Source organism: Perca fluviatilis, chromosome 17 (genome assembly GCF_010015445.1).
Source record: "Perca fluviatilis chromosome 17, GENO_Pfluv_1.0, whole genome shotgun sequence".
Lineage (NCBI taxonomy): Eukaryota > Metazoa > Chordata > Actinopteri > Perciformes > Percidae > Perca > Perca fluviatilis.
In genome coordinates, this window is record NC_053128.1 from 22,275,677 (window position 1) to 22,295,044 (window position 19,368).

A 19,368-nucleotide genomic window follows, 5' to 3' on the forward strand; every position below is an offset into this window, starting at 1 on the left:
AGGCCTTCTTCGCACAGCCAGAAAAGCTAGAACCTTTATTTATTTATTATTATATAGTCAAGTTTGAACATACTGAGTCTAGTAACACTGGGACAAGCTTATAAAACACTCAAGTGTTTTTCTTAGAAGCTGCTCACTTTCTTGCTTTCTTGTGTAATACATGTTTGTGCTGACTAGAGAAATCTGTAATAGTTATGAAATTATTGCTGGCCAGAATCAGGGTCACCCTGTCTGAGGGAAGTCATGGGTATTACACCATTTCTCTCCCTCATACACACATATACATACACATACACACACACACAGACACACACACACACACACACACACACAGCGACACACACACGCACACACAAAGCTTCGAGCCGCTTTAGTTGTATTAGCAGGGTTAGGGATTAATGTTGTGAGGGCATGCAGATAGCCATAAGTTTAAAGTGCATGATGTCAAGGAACAGAGTGTAACCCCCTGGTGGGCTGTATTCTAATGGTTTTCGGTATAAGTAACTTTTTTCTCAACAAAGTTTTCTTTCTAGGTTTCATAGTGAATACAGTGATACATACAACAATGTATGCACTGGGCACAGTCAATAATAACACAAAAGCTAAAGAATATAAATATGTATCCTTGGACAAGCGTTTACACAGGGAGACTTTCAACAGTCGGCTACAAATATTTGCTGTCTTATTTATCACTGTGGATTTGTGTTTATTATTCTAAGTCTGCATTATATTGTATGTGTCTGCTAATACCATACAGATATTTAAGTGTTACATATTGTCTTTTTTTCAGTAATTCAGGGATAAGAAAATGTTTTTATTTATTTATTTATTGCTATTAACTCTTCCGTAAGAAGGGTTAAAGGGACAGGGAGGGAGTGCACATACATACATGCTCCATTAGAGTCCTGCATCCACCACTGAGTCACTGTCACTAAATATGTTGTTTTGTCTCTTATATTCCTAATAAAATTCTGTCGAACAGAGCGGAGGATTGGGGTTGGATGGCGTAAAGAGTGGGTCTTGTGAATATAGGTCTTTGAGACAGCGTGTGTGGGTAAAGCAGGCTTACAGTAATAATCCTCTTCACAGACACCCATCTGACTAGCAACAGGACGCAGCCCAGACAGACACATGCACACACGCGCACACACACACATGCACACACATACACACACACACAGAGAAAGGTTTTGTTAAAAGGAAATGTATTTTGTTTTGTCTTGTTTTTAGAAATACAATAGGTCATAAGTAGGCCATCGTCTCTAATCGCATAGACCATTCATCTGATATCTAAGATGTCAAAATGAAGTTGTAATCTTCCAGTATATATTCCGGTATGTGTTCATCTCGTCACGTGTGGCACCAAATTCTTTGTGTGGTTGTTTGATGTGTTGATACATTTCTTTTGTTTTTATCAGACATTAAAAAAAGAGAGCTCATCCAGGAAGCTGGACCCTCTGTTGACTTTATTGGTTCCTGAAATTTGTCATTACTGCTTCCTGGCTGTGATGTCATCAGTCGGTTAATGACAGAGAGGAAGAGGGACATTCGTCCGAAAATAACTCTGACAATTTTAAAAGGCGTAATGAGCCTTTAACGACAGGGACAATGACTTATGACTCTGTCACAGTCTGACTCATTTTGTCTCAGAGGGAAATGCTTTTACAAACCACAACATGACATCAAAGTCTTTCAATGACACAATGCTAAGCCAATGTTGACTTTGGTAATAATGAAAGATAATATTCGTCACCAAAACTAAATCAAAAGGTTTTTTAGAGATATTAATTTTGGATTATGCACAAAACCAAAAGAAAAACATAAAAAAAAAAAAAACTGAATGAAACCGCCACAAACCCCAAGATACAACAGACTGGGCAAAAAATGTTATTTGTATTTTTTATTTTTATTTTGGCATTTCTTTGTTTCGCATTTATATTAAGCAAAGTGCATCTTATTTTCTTTTTCTCATCAACACATTGCACAATACATAAATAATGATGCATATAAAACGTCTTCATATGTACAATTAATAATATATTTATATATAACATAAAATACATTTTTCGCTTCTTATTTTATTTAATTAAATCTTAGTCATTTATTAAACAAAGTCCGTCAGAATTTTATACTTTCTTCTTCTCTCAAAACTTTCTTTTCTCTGTTTGAACCTCTGGAACAAAAAAGGGAAAAGTGGGTGTAGTCTGTTTGTGAGGGGGGGGGAAGGTGGAGGGTGGAGGAAAGGAAGAGGAAAGTTGCTGCTATCGGGTGTTGAAGATGACTTCCAACCAACACGGGCAGCTACTGATGAACTGTCTGGTGTAGCACTGTCCCCAGCCTTTCACAAAGCTTATCTGCACCGTGAAGCCTGTGCGAGGCTGCTGCGTGAACTCGTGGTCGTTCGGCCTCTGCAGGCTGCCGGCTTTGTCATAGTCAAAAGCTTTGATGGAGAAACCAGGGAACACCTTGTGCACCAGCAGCGTGCGCGAGTCCGGGTTGTCCAGTGTGGCCGACTTAATGAAGATGGGGTAGCAGCTGCGGTTGTAGACCCACACCCCGTCTGGCTCACGCGTCAGCTGGATGCCATAGCCGATCTTGGCCCGCACCATCTGCACCAGCTGGGACTTGTTGTCGGAACAGAGCTGGCCCAGACAGAAGCCGTTCCCCTGAGGTAGATCATAGAAGATGTCCAGAGAGGGCTCCTGGACTGAGTAGAGGCGCCCGACACGTGTCTTTTCCTCCCAGTATGCCACCACGCACCAATGGGCCCGATCGCCAGACTCCTGCAACGCTAGGGAATCTGAAGGAAACAGAGAGCGAAGGAGATGGTTAGACCTGTGGGAAGCTGCAAAGAAAAGACACTGAAACATTAGACAGTAAAAGTACAAAAGTACAAAGATCAAGAAGTAAAGAAAATGAGAGGAGAGGAGGAACTAACGATGAGGCTTTCAAATAATAAACAAAGGCCACACCGGGCGACTCAAACATTTCCATTTCTTCAAACTTCTTCCTTATCCCTGTTTTGGTAATTAGAGAAAAAAAACTGTCCTACTTAATTTGTACCACACAGGAAAACCATGTTGGAATTTCTGGACTTCAGACAAGAGAACTCAGAGATGCTGGCAGGCAAGTGTCCACACGCAGTACAATATTTGTCTAAGCATTAAATGCTTATCTTCTGTCTGGCTCGCTGTATTTTTGTTGCGGCGTGGCCAACAATGTAGTGACGTCAACCGACAGTCCTGATCATCTCTCTACAGCAACATGCTTCACCCTGCTGGAGGAAATGATAAACTAAATCTTTGAATTCATGCTCAAATATACAAGGCCGCAGCAACTGAGCACAAGTAACTTACACATAAACACATAAACCATTCCCTGTCTACGGTGAAGCACATGGTGTTTAGCTGACGAGCAAGGCAGGCCGTTAACCCTCAAACCCTGGTGTCTGAATCGTTGACAAGCTAGGCCTCTCCAGTCTAAAGTTTCCCCTGAGCGTAAAAGAAGTGTAGCATTGGCCATGCTCCAGTTTCCAAGCCCCCTCCCTCTCCCGTCTCCCTTTAGTGTGCCTCCTGTGCCGTCCCTCTCCCCCTTCATATCTCTATTCCACAGAAATCTGGCTCCCAGCTACTCCCTGCTAGAAAAGTGGGAGCCAGTCAGGCGCAAGGGAAATAGAGGGAGACAGAGAGAGCGCAAGAGGAAAGAAAGAGGGGGCGGGGTGGGGAAGAGAAGGAATGCTTTTCACATATTTTGACTGTTACTTTTGCAACTTTGCTTCCTCTCCTGGTTTTTTAAGCATCTCTTGTGCTTTTAGGGTCATCACCTAATTGCTGCAACTCCTATGAACTGCTCAACAATCTGTTATGCTTCCTCTCCTCTAAAGACACACACACACACACACACACACACACAATCACTAGAATCCAGCCACGATGACAGACACATTCAAGGAAAGCCTGAAGAGGGGAAATATATGTGAGGGAAAAAATTAACACAACCCCTCTCAGAGCCATTTTAGTCGCCCCCGTCCTTCCCAGACTCCCCCCCCCCCTCCCTTTCTCGTTTCATCTGGCGGTGGCTGTGAATGTAACCGGTAATTTGGAAGGTCTCGTCTGAGACAAACTGCAGCGTTAATGCGGCAGAATCTCTGCCGGCCTGAGCAGACTCACCGCGGCCTGTCATTAGCCCTCATTAGACGCAGACAAAAAAAAGGGAAGAAAAAGACAACACTGGGAGAAGAGAGAGAGAAACAGAGAGAGGGGAGGGAGGGGGAATAAAAACTGAAACCATGCCTTCCATAAAACAAGAGGGGCTGTGTTCTTTGAAGTTAGTCGGAGCCGAGCCTCGGGTAGTTTATCGTAAATCCGTCCTCATGGGGTGCTGGGGGAAACTAAGTACCCAGCTATCTACCTTAGACTAAATAGAGGGGAAAAGCATTTATCTTTGAGATACAAGACAGAAAGTGTCTCTTGTGTCTGATGTATGACAGAGTCTCCGATCCTGGCCGAGCTCTGCTCTCTGGTCTGTTTTACATGTACGTACAGGAACAGCCGCGGTTGATGAGGAGAAGGATGCATTGGACTTTCTTAACAGCTGACAGAGGGCCTGCTGGTGGAGCTCACCTGTGGGGCTCTGTGTGTGTTTGTTATTGCTAAGAGAGACAGGGCCTGGCGTCAGAGGTCATTAGAGCGGCTGCCTGTCTGAGCCTGTCATTGCAGCCTGAAAACACCCTGCTATTCAGGACTACACTAACTGCCCCGCTTCCCCTCCTTCGTCTCCTCTCCTCTCAGAAACTCTGACTGGTAGCAACCACAGAGGAGAGAAAAGCAAGGGAAAGATCAAATCAAAGGGTTGAAGAGAGACAGAAAAAAACACAGGGAAACATGAAGGGCAACACAAAGGGTCAGCTAGTAAAGTGGTGTAAGAAGTATTCTTATGTGAAAGTTGCAATACTACAATGTAGAAATAATACATTACAAGTCCTGTAATGCCAGAGATAGATTAAAAAAGAATGGTTGACATCGATAATGCGTAGAGATATCCTGTCCCTAGTATGGGTCAAGCTCCAAAAAACACTGGATCTTAAACATTTTTCAAACGCTAAGTCCAAACTGAGATAACCATGATGACCACTATGACATCATCAGGGGGTTATTTTCTCAGACTTCTCCAAGAGCCACAGAGGGCATTATATGACTGTTTTCACCGACCAAGAGTAAAAAGCACAACAGTACTTTCCTTTGAAATGTAGAGTGGAGTAGAAGTATAAAAGGTAGCACAGCAACAGTTTGGATAGGAGCCCGACTGAAAGCTAAATTGAGAGAGAGACAAATGATTCAAAAATATTGGTCACAGTATTTTGTCCAGCTCAAACTATACTTACAGGTAAACAAAACTATTTCTCTGTTCAATATATCAGCAGAGGAAAAGCCAGACTGGCAGACTCCTCCATCTGTGGGGTGCAGCCTTGTGAAGACTATGTTCACAGCTTGTCCTGACAGCAGATGAGCTTACACTTCATGTGTAATGCTGCTGAACACACACACACACACACACACACACACACACACACACACACACACACACACACACACACACACACACACACACACACACACACACACACACACACACACACACACACACACACACACACACACACGAAGCACCTGAAATAGTGTCAGACCGTAACATGAGGAGCGTGACCGGCAGGCACCTTGCACGCAAACACACACAAACACAGTATGTGTTAAAAATTTAAATTCAGTTAAATGAACCTTGCACATGGAACAAGGTGTGTCGATACAGGGCCACTCACATTAATGTGTGTGTTTATATATATATATATATATATATATATATATGTGTGTGTGTGTGTGTGTGTGTGTGTGTGTGTATATGTGTGTCAGACGGTGTCGTCAGAGTGTCTGCACCGAGTTCGTCTGTCCTTGGAGCGCTGTGTTTCTGTCAGCTCCAGCCTCAGAACACTTACAGAGCTGTCTGTACATTTGTCTGCATGTCTGTCTGCTTTCTGGACGTCTGCCTATCGAAGCATTAGTCCGTCTATCTGTCTGCCGTCCCCACCTGCTCGTTTTCTCTGCAGCCCTTCAGCCTGTGTGTCTCAGGCTTCTCCTCTCTGGAGATAAGCGGGCTAGCTGGCAGCCTGAGGCCATCTGTCACCCCGGTCCTTTCTGCTCTGCTCCAGTCAGATGTCTGCTGCTAGTCTGTCCCAGTCTGGTTTTTCCCTTGGGGTCCACACATAAACCAAATCCAAAAAAAAGATTTTCCCTGCTGGTCCGCTATGACGCAAGAAGAGAGCTAAAAATGTTGATAGACCATTGCTGAAAGATACTGGAGCAGATTGGTTTGCATCATGCTACATGGATAATAAAATGATAACAGGCCTGGTTCAAATTTTTTGTGCATTGTAAGAAATTTCAACAAGCAGCTAGTGAGAGCTAATGTGGATGTTAGCCATTAGCAACACAACTTCTGTTTTCTAGGTATTTAACGTAGATGAGCAGCTGTTGGTATGTGAGGTGGGTGGGGAGGGGCAGTGTAATATAATCTGTTATTTGTAAATCAACCCACTGTGCAATGCAAAATATTTAAACCACAGCACAGGGAGGGCGCAATCGGCAAATAGACACACACTGCTCGCTCCCCTGTGGATTTTAATGGTCCAAGGTCTTAAAGAGTGGACACCACGCTAGCTGAGACAATTGGACTTGGTGGAAGGGAGGAGGGATGGCTGAGAGTGGGGAGGGGCAACGCCAGACTGGGCGCTTCTCTCAGGGCCAGTCTGGAAAGGTTAATCATTACCTCTGTCTGACTCCACAGACAAGCGCGCACACACACACAAGCGCACACACACACACACATACACACACACACCAGGTTGCTACTATACTCAACACATACACATGACCTCATGCACACACACAATTTTCAACCTTCACTCCTGGACACAACACTATCAACATCGGTAAATAGTGAGGAGGCTCCTGAGACGAGTCTCGTATCGATTCCTAAGAGCCCTATGTGTGTGTGTGTGTGTGCGCGCCGCTTGCCTCAGACATGTAATGACCCTGTCGTCGGCGAGGAATGGGGAAGACATGAAGGAAACAGCTCTAGGGGGAAGGAAGGGCTCTTCATGGTGCCTTATTTTCTAAGTCAACACCCTCTCTCGAGCTGGGGAAAGTCTATTCCAAAAGGTCAAGGGTCACCCTGGAGGCATTCCTTTTGTTCTCTCTGCCACGCTGTGTGTGTTCAGCACTGTGTGTGTGTGTGTGTGTGTTTCTGCCTGTAATAAAAGCCTGTGCATTTCACTCTCTCTGCCTGTTGTGTTCACTTTATTCTTATTCAATGAGAGACAACACCTTCAGAAAGAGAAAGGTCAGTGTCCTTGCCTTGCATCAGTACAACACCACAGCTTTGTAAGTTTAAGCCATCAATTTTTCAGTCTGGTTTTTCTTTTGTTACTGTTGAAGGGTAAATGACTCAGCCTACTCTTTTGTGACTGTGATTGGTTACTTGTCATGCAGAAGTTACTTGTCGTGCGTGCAACATGTAACCAAAATGTCACTTAACCACCAACAGTGTGGATAGAAATTCAGGCCAGAGATAAGAAAGAGGCTGCAGAAGTATGGTAAGTTCACATCTTTCTAACTCTTAAAAAAGTGTACTAGGTGGACCTAATTTGCCATCTTTGCGACAACTCTGAAGATGAAATGACACATTATTCAGCCACAGCCGGTAGATTAATAGACAGACAGATAGACGGTAGTAGCTGACAGAGGAAGTGCCTCTTTAGGGTGGCAGGTTACGTAAGAAGATGTGAAGTCCTTCCCCCCTACTTCAGGAAACCTAAATAAGCCCTGATGGCAGGAAAACCACACAGGGGAGTGGCACAGTTTCACTATCTACAGATCTGACTTCTCGCAGAAACACAGATAGAGAGAATGAGTTGCAGACACGCCATCTCTAACATGAACCATCCGGCCACGACCGGGAGAAGATAAGGAGAAGAAATGGCGCATGTTTTCCTAAAGCCTCCATCTACAGTATAATTTTTTCTGAGTGGAAGTTTCTGCTATAATTACACGATCCACATATTTTGATGCTGCTCGGCACAGTGTTCATCACAGGAACGTTTCATAATTAATTGGGCAGCAGCTTCCATTTGGATCGACATTATCATACAACTACAGCATGATGCTTTTTTCACTAAAAAGGTTCACTGAAGGTACGATCCCCTGCAGCCCAGCTTTCCCAGGGTGACAGGACAAATAGACACAAGGCTAGTTGGACACAAGGTGCCAGGCAGACTGTAAGATGTCATCAGCTCACTTTTGCAAACACACAAGTCAGAGGATCACTTGCTACGGACAGATTGAAAGACAAGCCGAACAATGACCCACATTGTTGTAGTGCTGAAACACCGTGGGAACTAAATAATACAAACACCGCAAACAGAGAGGCAGACAACCAGCAGAGCCTGTTGTGTGTGCAGTCTGAGCTTTTGTTGTGTTGTTGCTGTTATTAATAATTGTGCATGTCTGTGAATGTGTGTGTGTGTGTGTGTGTGTGTGTTTATGCCAGCACTGTGGTCTGTGATAGAGATGTGGCTACAGACAGGGCTGAGTCTGTCACTGAGATAAAGACACCCCTCCAGTCTGACTACAACAAAAGACAAACTGACTACATGAATGAGCAGGCGGGAGGGTGGAGACAGCAGCACTGTGTGTCACACTAGAAATCTAACACACACACACACACACACACACAAGTTTACAGGAATGCGTCTCCACTTATTTCCATTTCCGTCTTTATCCTACTAAAGGGGGGTTCTCGCCCTCCCTTCCTCTTTCTCCTTCACACTCAGTCTCTCTTTCGTATGTACATACATTGAGGTAATATCAAAATCCACTTCCACAGAGTGACTGCAAACCAAAACAGTGTTCATCTTGTTCTGGGCATCCCTCCAGCTCTGGCTCGGAGCCAAATCTGCATAGCCCACCGTTCAATCCACTGGCTGATGCTAAGGTAGGCTAATGTTTTCAACAGTAAATGGTGTCTTGATGCCACACTGAGAACAATGCAGCATGAAGCATCTCAATCTGAGAAAATCTTTAACACAAACCCAAACAAGCTAGGCACACTTTCCTGTCTTCTCTCCCCAACCCCCCCCGTCTCTCCATCCTCCACTGTCTCCGCGTGCTGTTTTTTCGATTTGTGCAGCATAATGACACAGGGTGGGGATCAGAGGACGGCCAAAACCAAAATTAAGTCCCTTGCCAAGAGGCGGCTTGGCTGCTGCGCAAGGAGAGGAAGTGGGGAGTAATGAGAGATCCTGGCCCCGGCACGGAGCGGCCCGGCTCTGCTCAAGTCGCTGGCTGAATTCACAGCCTCCAAATTACAGAGAACAGAGCAGAGCTGCCGGCCATCTCTCCCTCCACCCAAAGCCGCCATCTTCTCTCCTTACTCCATTCCTTCCTTTTACTGTTCAAGCATAAGGAAAATCAAGATTCAACATAAGCAGAAACAGTACACGTTCACTTTCTCTTGTTCTCGTTTCTGTAGCAAGTCTACCAGGCTGTAATAGGCAACATTTATATTTCTGTCATCAATTTCTTTCTTTCTTTTTTGTTTTACTCCCTCCTTCTTTCTGGTTGGTGCACTCCAGTGTTTGTTTTCCGTCAAGAAGAGGCCTCGGCTGCCTCCCTGTCCGCTCCCCTTTTCCTCAAAGACATGAGGTCATATCCTGTGCAGCCCTTTCCTTTGCCCGCTAACCCAAACAAGACAGGAATGCCGAGAGCGAGGAGGGAGACTGAGGGCGCTCTGTTTCTGACTTGAGCTGATGATTGCTGGAAGTTAGCTTCCTATAAAATTCTAAGATTGTGTCTTAGGTATAACTTCCTGTAAATAACTCATAAAAAACTAATTCAAAACAACACATAGGCCTTTTCTCCCACTGCGTTTTCACCAAAAATGGGCCGTTTCTTCGGGGCCTTCCATATGACAGCAGAACTAGTTTGATTTAATGAGCTGAGGTGCCAAGACTAAATTTAATCTCTGTCAGAGCCCCTGATGAAGGTTATACCTCCAGCCGATTCACTGGATGACTAATTGACAGACTGAAGGGTTGGCCGACTGTCTGTCGAGCGAGGTGACTGGCTGGTGGTATAAGAATACAACTCAGCCTAAATTTAACCTGCAGTGGGAGGAAGCGCCTGTGTGACAGTCGGCCGTGCGCCAGGGCTCGCACCAGGTCATTCTATCTGCCCGTCACTGCAGCCTTACTGGATCTTCTTACACACAGGCACTTCGGGTCAGTCCCCGATGGCACCAACAAGCACGCCAACAGACATACACACGCACACCGATGCTACACATCCAATAAGAGCTAGGCATGAGCTCTTTAAAGAAGAGTTTTTACACTGGTAATTGATCTACAATACTACTACTCACAACTAACAAAAACAGGATAGAAAGCTAGCACTGAATATTTGGCCAGATTCATAATACCCTTTACTTACTCTTTGATCAGATTGTTCCAGACTCAAGTCAAAATCTGCTTGTGATTAAACATTCACACACAAGAACATTTGGATTTTTTTGTTAAGTGGAAACCTCTCTAAATTTGTCAAAGTATTATTTCTGTATTTGTACCAGAACTCAAGCAGCACTAGAATATAATGTTTTTAAAATGATACCCAGGCCTTGTACACACACATTAGCACTTTGTCACACAAAACCTGTGTCTAGTCAAGCTACCGGAGTTCTTTTATTGTAGACAACTTGTTCCAGACCTCTTTGAACTTGACAACATGGACGTCTGGCTACGTGTGTGCCACCAAAGCTGCTCATAAACAATCTACGGTAATCTCTAACAAGTTTAAATATTACTTAAAACTCCACAGATTCATAACCAACAATCCAGCTCCCTCTTAACCCTGACCTGATCTCCCATTTCCAAATCTGTCTCTTGATCTCTCTCTCTCTTCAGTTCCTGAGTGAACCCAAACCTCTGAGCTAAGTCCTCACGCCAGCTCAAACCAAGATCAGCACCCTGACTCCCAGTTCCAGCCCCGCCTCTTCCTACTCCTCTTCCCTCCACTCTTCCCTCCTCTCTGCTCTGTTCCAAGCTTATGACGTGAGCCAGCAAGAGGAGCTTTGGAGCTGGTAGCCTGGCAGGCAGCCTAGTTTGAATTTGCGCTTGTCGCTGTCGCAGCTCACTTAACTCCTTCCAGTCTGGACGGTCTTGGCTTAATTTCAACATGGATAAACAAGGAGAATAAATAAGGAAAGATGGGAGATGAGGATGTTATCTCTAACCTCATATCATCAGCTTTGTCTGAGCTGTGTTTTGTAGATGAATTAGGATCTCTTTTGGATACTTTTTTGCTCTTGCTAAAGTATAACTCCATAGAAGGGCTAAAGCTGGTTCACCAATCCACTACAATGCTAAAAAGTAACAAGCAAAACTCTTGCCGTCTTTAAGTCTTTGCCCCCCTCCTTCCCTGAAAGCCACCATCGTCTCTCTTCCTTCTTCATCTCTGTAAATATGTCTGAAGAGCATAAAAATGGCAGAGTGAGTGAATTAGAAGGTCAGCAGTGGGCCTCTGGGAGAGCCATGTTTCTTTTGTCAGGGCCCCAGAGAGAGGGAGCAAAAGGAGGGAAGCAGGGAGAGAGGGCGAGTCTGAGGGGAGGGGGGTGGGGACAGGAGGAATGGAGCAGCCTTTTTTTCTTGGCTCGCCAGGGAAATCATGAGGGCAGAGAGCTTCGGCCATCGCGCCCTGGCCTTTCTACCTCTACTGCTTTTACTGAGGAGGCCCATTCACTGGAGCACTGGCTGCCGCTGCCATGTCATCCTCGCCAGGAAGGAAAACAGGGGAGGAGGAGGAGGGTACGTCTTGCTGAGGGAGGGACGCAGTAAGGGAGGGAGCATGGGGGCGCCTGTTAAGACTCCAGTTCTAGGGTTTCACAGTTTGAACTTGGTCTAAAATGTGTCTTTAGTTAATGCACAAAGGGAGGACTTTAGTGTCCATCTGAAGGTGTGGAGGAGAAGAGGGGAAGGAGAAGAGCAGAGATGGAATTTTAGTTGTTCTTGTAAGCACTGCTCCAATCTCTTCCCCCATCTAACATATGGGTGAAATCCCATTTTTCATTGCAATACTGCCAGTGGCCACTGTACAAAATCAGCGGAAAGGCTGAACACTGTTTGTGGGGGCCTGAGCCAACCCCCCTACCACCAAACAAAGGAGGGGGGGAAATGGGCAGTGAACACCAACTGACATAAAACAGGCTTTAAAGGCCCGGTAATGAGAACCATCTGAGGCAAAGGAAAGCAGAGAACAGCACAGAGCAATCTTAGGCAGCGGAGAGCAAACTCTCTCTCTCTCTCTCTCTCTCTCTCTCTCTCTCTCGTGAACACCATCTTACTCTGTAGCCTGCGGACAGGGGCTGGGTAAGGAAAGCAACGCTGCCAAAGGGGATTATGGGAGAAAAGCTGAGGAAGCCCGAAACACGTCCTGCATGAGAGATGGAAGAAATAAAGGCTCCTGTGTCTCATTCTTATCCACACACAGAGCCCAGAGGAGTGTTTACTGTCCACAAAGACATCCCCTGTACGTACAAACACACCCAAACAAACACTCTCATGTCAGTTGAAGCCTCTTTTTGCTGCTATACCGCAATACCGCACGCAAAGAGCATATCCTTCTCCAAACAACAGTTTGCCGTGTTTGTCTTCCATTACAACATAACATGAAGAGGAAGAGGAGAATAGAAGAGTGTTGTTCAAAAAGCCAGGAGGGAGGAATTTCTGTGGAGAAATACACCACCCTTCTTCACTGGCTTTTTTTTTTATTACAGAGGGGAAGCAGTGGCCCCCACGATCACTGACTCCTCATCATTACAAGTATGGAGGAGAGATAAGCGTGTGTTTTGAGAGGAATGCACAGGAAAAGGTAAAGAAAACAGAGGAGGGAAATATTATGACTTTCAAAAAGGAGGGACAGTAGAAAAAGATGGGAAATCTATTTGTAGAAATATTTACCTGAAAGCCCCACAGGGGCTGAGTATGTCGTTCCCCCAGTATCACTGGATGAAGGTCCAGAGTCTGGAGAATCTAATGGAAAGAGAGAAAGAGATACTTTGAATTAGCACTGTGTGTGTTCCTGTGTGTGTGTGTGTGTGTGTGTGTGTGTGTGTGTGTGTGTGTGTGTGTGTATGGGGAGGAAGCAAAGCAGCAGCTGTGAGACCGTCAATCATTCCGGTGAAATCAATGCCGTATGAAGACGCTGACGACGAAGCTCACACTCTCACACACACAGAGAAGATTTACAGAGGAGAGTCTCTTACACCCCCTGATAATCCACCCATAATCCACTGCTTCAGGAGGAACGTTAGCCCTGCATCTCTGCATAGACGAGCTGTTGATCTGAAAGGAGCTGTGTTTTTTCTGCTAACGACTGAGGCGAGGGTTCGGGCTGGAGACTTCTGATCCCACCTCAATAATCAAATGTGTTCTGGGTCTCATCTTTTAATCCAAACTGGTTTTATCTCTTAATATTATTCCTGCTCCTGCTTTTCTCTCTAAAGACAGAGCAATATGAGCATTAACAGCAACAGCAAAGGTGTATCAGAAATGTTTCTACATCAAGTTATAAATGTGTTTGTTACTGCCTTGGCAGACAGAGATGAGAAAGACCTTGAAAGCTGTCCACCATAATGTACGCACTAGCAGGCAGACAAGAGAAGAAAAACTACTCATTATCTCTGTCTCCCTCTCTTTGCATTTGAATGCTTAACTCCCACAAAGACTTGTAATGTTGACTAGTTTCAACATGACCAATGAATGGGGCTTTAACAAAAAATGCTGTGTGTTGAGCGCAGCAGTACACTGCTGGGAGCCGGCTAGCTCTGCTGCAGCGCTGCTGCTGGTAGCTTGGTATTCATTCTTGCTGCACGTCAACGCTGCGCTACACCTTCTATCCATCCATTGAACCAATGGATGTGGTGGGGATCGCCTCCACTCACAGCAAGCCACGCATGTTACTTTTGCATTAAAGTACGTACAGAAATACAGTAAGAAGGGGGTCAGTATGCGAGGAGGATGGCATTTCTGTTTAATAATTCCACTCTCCTGCTAACAGATCGTCTCATTGGCTCATCCTGTTTGATCGAGCAGAGTTGCAGCAGCGAAGAAGTAATAAAGCAAACAGCGACTAGAGCGGTTTCACTGCGAGCCTTCCTCCCCGCCACCCTGCCCCATCCGGACGCGGCCCGTGCTGCTTGTGGTCACAGTAACGAGATGCACAGGCATAGCCCGAGCCTGCCTCACTTTCATTGGCTGCCAGCAGCCTTTGCCCTGGTCTCCCGGGCAACAGTTCACAGCTGACCACAGGGTTGAGGGGGCATCAGAGAGAACGTGCTAACAGTGTGTGATTTATATTCCCCAGAGCTGGAACAAGGTAGCTTTTTTACATCTCAGCTGCTTTCATACTGACCGCCACTGCTAGAGCGGACAGGCACCCTGACACATATAACCCCACACTTCCTGCTCACTGGAATCATAAAAATCATCATCATAAAATCTAGCGCTCTTCCGCCTTATGCAGATTTTTTACAACGTCTCATCGACTTATAGAAGTTATCCATGCAGATTTTCTGAATGTCATGATGATTTAACACAGCCTAATACAAAGCAAATACAGAGAGGAGTATAGAAAATTGTAATAGCCTCCAGTAATGAGAAGGAGTTGATGATTGACAGCTCCCCGAGGCCATGGGGGGTCTTTCTGCATGATAAACTCATCTGTCCTCTGAGTGTGTCTTTACTCTCCAGTCTGCTCCATTGTCCTATTAATAAATGTTGTCTTACATCTTCCTTTGCCAATACAGACAGACACACAGACACTCCTTTGATTATATATATTTTGTGAAAGTACCAATAGTCAACCCTACAATATCGCCGCATTATTGACATTGATGTATTTGGTCAAAAATATTGTGATATTTGATTTTTTTTCCCATATTGCCCAGCAACCTGATGATATTTTCCTCGCCTTGTTCTGTTCTTGTTGGCTACATTTTATTCCCACACAGTCAAACCAATCCAAGTTTTTGCAGTTTTTTTCTAAGAGGCGAAACAGGGTGGTAACATGGGTTTCATAATAATTTCCTTTGTCGGCATCCAGCTTGCATTTCCTATTTACCTTCTTGTTTCCTTTCTTCACTGGAATGTTTCCAACTGAACGCTAGCTCTACCTGGAGACAGACACCACGTCAGGAGGAGGTTGACTATGAAGGGGATTTCACTAATGATCATGTAAGATCAATTCTGCTTGTATTTAAAGTTCTGGATGTGCTTTTCAGGTAAAACAATATCATGGAAGCCTGGTAAATAAAGACAGAGAGAAGGGGGGCTTTGATGAACCACAGCTGCAGCTGCAATGACTTCCTATTGTTTCCACTCACTGAAAGCCACTTTCTCCTTCTCTTGACTAACTGGCTGGCTGGTCGACTGGTCATTGTTCAACGCTAAGCTTTTCCTGCACTGACAGATGGAAAGACGGAGGTAAATGAGCAAATAAGCAAGGGGGTGAAAAACCAAAAACTTTATCTCTTTGTCACCCTCTCTGTGACTCTTGTTCTCTTTATCCCCCAGTCTCACACTTCTCTGGTTATAGCTTGAAATCTAACACACTCCAATACTGACTTAATAGACAATGACAACCTGATGCCACTTTCCGGCAGTGGGGAATAGGATGACAACCACAGCAGCATGTAGAGTCTGGCACAGGTGGAGGGAGAAAACAATAAAGCAAGACCGAAGCTTGATTGGGGGGGTGTGGGGGGGAGAGGACAGTTGGGCAATCAGTGGAAGAAATTCCACATACACATATGCACGCCAAATCCTTAAACCAATACAAATCAAAAAAGAGATGTGGAGCAGTGACACAGACCCACACACACACAAGTCCTAAACCGTAATCTGATTAATTCAGCTGATAAAGGCAGGCTGGCTCCAAAGGCACCGCTGTCTGTGCCGCAATTTAAAATAGATAGATGGACACACAAACAAACACCCATACAACCCCCCATCAGACACACACACACCCTGGTGACATGCCAGTCTATAGCTGGTATCTCAACTTTGTGTTGCTTTGCCCTGGCTACCAGCCATGCTAGAACTGCCCAGCCAGCCAGGCGTGCCTCTCCACTGCTATCATAAATCACAACATAACATGGAGGAGCTGTTTCCTACACAAACACACACACACACACACACACACACACACACACCAGGGGAAGTGTGTAATACCATATGCATATGTAATGTCAGACAACATGTAAACATTCATGAATACAAGATGGCCTTTTAGATTTGTATTTTTTGCAGGAAATAAAAATAAGCATTTATGTATGTGTAAATCAAGCTCACCTGGTGGTTTAAGATAGTCCATGGGATAGCGTGAATATGGAGGAGGAGGAGACTCTGCATGGAGTGAAAAAAAGAAGCAGAGCATGAGAAACAAACAAGGGAGAGATCTTAACTTTATGATAAGAGTTGTCATTCTTCTGGGAAAGGTTTTGTGTCTGTCAGCTCAGCCTGAAGAGGCAGGCAGGGAGGCCGGCGGCTATTGCCTTTCATTGGCAGGCAGATAAACAGGGGGCCGCCTGGCGCCAGGAGGGCCACTATCAGCGTCTAGGACAAACTGAGATACGGGCCTCTTTTGGCCCGGGACGCCAAGCAAGCACACACACACGCACACACACGCACACACACACACACACACACACACACAAGCCCTGGAAACTTCATCGTGGAAAGACTGTAAAGCCCTGGATGAGTCGCTTTGCACTTTGGAAATGCCAATTGTGAAATGTTGAAATACCAGATGGGCTGTTTGTTGTAAAAGCGGGGCTTTGATGAAGTTCACAATATCCTGATTTAAGGTGGAAAAAACAGCTCGTGTGTGCCCAAAAAACAAATTCAAACAATTCGGGATGCAGCCCAATTAAGAAATTAACATATTTGGCATATAAAAAACACAATCAAGCGATAAATCGTCTTAATAACAATTGACTGGAAAAAAAAAAAGATAGGCTATTTGTGATGTGACTGTTTCAATGTAAGATGCCAAATTCAATGATACCACACCGCCGAAAAGATGAAGAGGACCACTTGGCACGCTTTCAACATTGGTCAAGTTTGGCCTTATGGAAACTGAAGACAACTGTGCCAAGAGAGGTGATGTCATTTGAATTAGGCTAATTATCCCTTTAAGAGTCTGGTAATTCTTTGACATAATGACACGGTGTCTGAATTTGTACTTGATGTAAAATGAGGCCCGACCACCAGAGACTTAAACGCAATTTCAGAACTTTTGTTTTGAGGATGAGGTTATTATAAAAATCAAGCTCACCGAGTTCACAAAGTCTGCTCATGTGGTGCGGGTTGCAGCAAACGAGCTCTGGATTGATTTTCCCGTAGGATTCACAGCAAGACAGCCTCTTCAGCTCCGAGGAATGCCTGAGGTCCGGCCACCTGAACACTTTGTAGAGCAGCATGGGGAGAGAATAAGACTGTTGACCCACTTTGGCGTCCACTTTGCTGGGCAGGAGCAAGCACGGGCTTCGGGCACCCCCCTTGGACTCCACCGCCTGCAAAAGCACCTCTAATTGTTTCTCTTTGATCTTTTTCAGTATCGAGTGGGTCAACGCCTTCAATTCAGCCTCCGTCCCGGCGTTGGACTTGGCCACCTTTGTCGTTTTGCCCATGCAGCAGCCCCCGGAGCCATGCGTCCCTCTATCCGCCTCCCCGTCGCCCTCCACGGGCGCACGACTCCTCCAGAGTCGCCGGACGAGCCCCGATCGTTTGGTCCTAAACATGCGGGACGAAAAGAGGGTTCCCCGGCTAAAAAACGAGCATGGTGTCCGCAAATCATGAAGATTCCGGGATCCGAGTCCAGGCAATGATAAGCAGCCTGAGAAAATACGGTGGAAAAACTGCGAGCTGGATGAGCAGAGGAAATCTGTAGCATACGCCAGTCTCTGTTGCCTTCTCCTGCAGACTTGATCACCGAAAAGCAGTCGAGGTTCCCGGCACAGTCAGCTTTCCCTCCGGGGATAAATAACCATCACGTCCGGCGTTTAAGACTAGCCTATAATGAATCTAGCAGTTTAATACACCTTTGCTACAACACAGCAGCATGTAGCCTGAATGTGTTACAATTATTCACTTGGTGATGTGCAGCATATAGCGCTGTGAACTGACCCCTTTACAACACACTCCGTGCCGATTTTCAGCATTAAAACTGTCAGAATTGCGCATTAGCTGTAGTGGAAATTAGACAAACTGGGGCCTAATTAAGCCTAAACGCTATCACAATTATCCCATGAAAACCGGAGCTCGCCGCCGTGTCTTCAAGAGCATTAATCCACAAAATCCTTGATCCGACTGCAGAGTGTAGGGCTCTCCGGCAGGCTCGGGGAGGCTTTTTTTTTTATCCGTTACCGTCTAAATATGCCACTCGTCTGCAGAGGATGTGGTCTGCTGGCAAGGATGAGCCTCGTCCAAAGAGTCAGGGAGCAAATCCAGGACTGATTCTCTAACCCGAGTTGAGTTGCGTTTGAAAGCCCGAGAGAAAGAGAGAGAGAGAGAGAGAGAGAGAGAGAGATACCCTCGGGTTACGTCCACGCACCGAGCCTCGTAACCTATTTTAGTAGTCGAATCGAAAGATTAAATAATCCAACCTCGTATCTCACACGAAGTTTCCGTGTCTGAGTGTGGAAGAAAGCGAGTCAACGAGTGATCTCGAGGGGGGCAGAAGGCTCTCTGTCTGTAAGTGAGGCGAACGGTTTGGGTGCCCTTGCTCCGTCTCCAGTGCGCATTGACGCGCCCGGTCACGTGTGTGTCTAGACACCCTGTCGCTTAAAAGAAATGTGATTGTGCTGCGCAAACAACAGATCAAGCAGAGCCCACAGCGCACACACATACAGGCACGCACGCACGCACACGCGCGCACGCGCACGCACACACACACACACACACAAAGAGGGAGGAGTGGGAAAGTTAACATTTTCCCAGAAAAGTTGACAAAGTGTAATGTTGAGGATACGAGGACGAGGTTGGGAAACTAAAAGCAGTTGGGCCAAAAAATACTCTCAATTCAAGACATTTCTGTTAAACTTCTGAATGTTAAATACATGGTAAAATTGAGGATACCTAATCTAGTGTGGGCCATCTGTGCCTTATTAAAGCTTTATTCAATGAGCTTAAATGACATGAAATTTAAACAAAAGTACAACTCTTAAAGTTTTCAGCTTTTGGACATTTTAGTGTTATTAATGTCTGAT

At 45.3% G+C, this 19,368-nt stretch overlaps 1 protein-coding gene across 2 annotated transcripts; it reads right to left on the minus strand.

The window, feature by feature from the left end:
- Positions 1 to 1,900: 1,900 nt before the first annotated feature.
- Positions 1,901 to 18,945, minus strand: smad7 (SMAD family member 7). 2 transcript variants are annotated; one of them, XM_039779946.1, is made up of 4 exons: positions 17,436 to 18,945; positions 16,451 to 16,504; positions 13,061 to 13,132; positions 1,901 to 2,800 (listed from the first exon to the last, which is right to left on the minus strand). In XM_039779946.1, the coding sequence occupies exons 1-4, from the start codon at positions 17,899 to 17,901 to the stop codon at positions 2,262 to 2,264; spliced, it is 1,131 nt and encodes a 376-aa protein (XP_039635880.1). In that variant the 5' UTR covers positions 17,902 to 18,945; the 3' UTR covers positions 1,901 to 2,261. The 2 variants fall into 2 exon arrangements, with proteins under 2 accessions (XP_039635880.1, XP_039635881.1); XM_039779947.1 differs by lacking the exon at positions 17,436 to 18,945 and adding an exon at positions 11,494 to 11,570 and having other exon boundaries at positions 16,451 to 16,466.
- Positions 18,946 to 19,368: the final 423 nt, after the last annotated feature.

What these genes read in the sequence shown, in the direction of transcription:
- smad7 (XM_039779946.1), bottom strand. Translation starts at nt 17,901, where the DNA reads ATGTTTAGGACCAAACGATCGGGGCTCGTCCGGCGACTCTGGAGGAGT. An exon ending in GGACTATCTTAAACCACCAG is followed by an intron (nt 13,133 to 16,450) that starts GTGAGCTTGATT and finishes TCTTTCCATTAG; the next exon opens with ATTCTCCAGACTCTGGACCT. An exon ending in AGCCCCTGTGGGGCTTTCAG is followed by an intron (nt 2,801 to 13,060) that starts GTAAATATTTCT and finishes TGTTTCCTTCAG; the next exon opens with ATTCCCTAGCGTTGCAGGAG.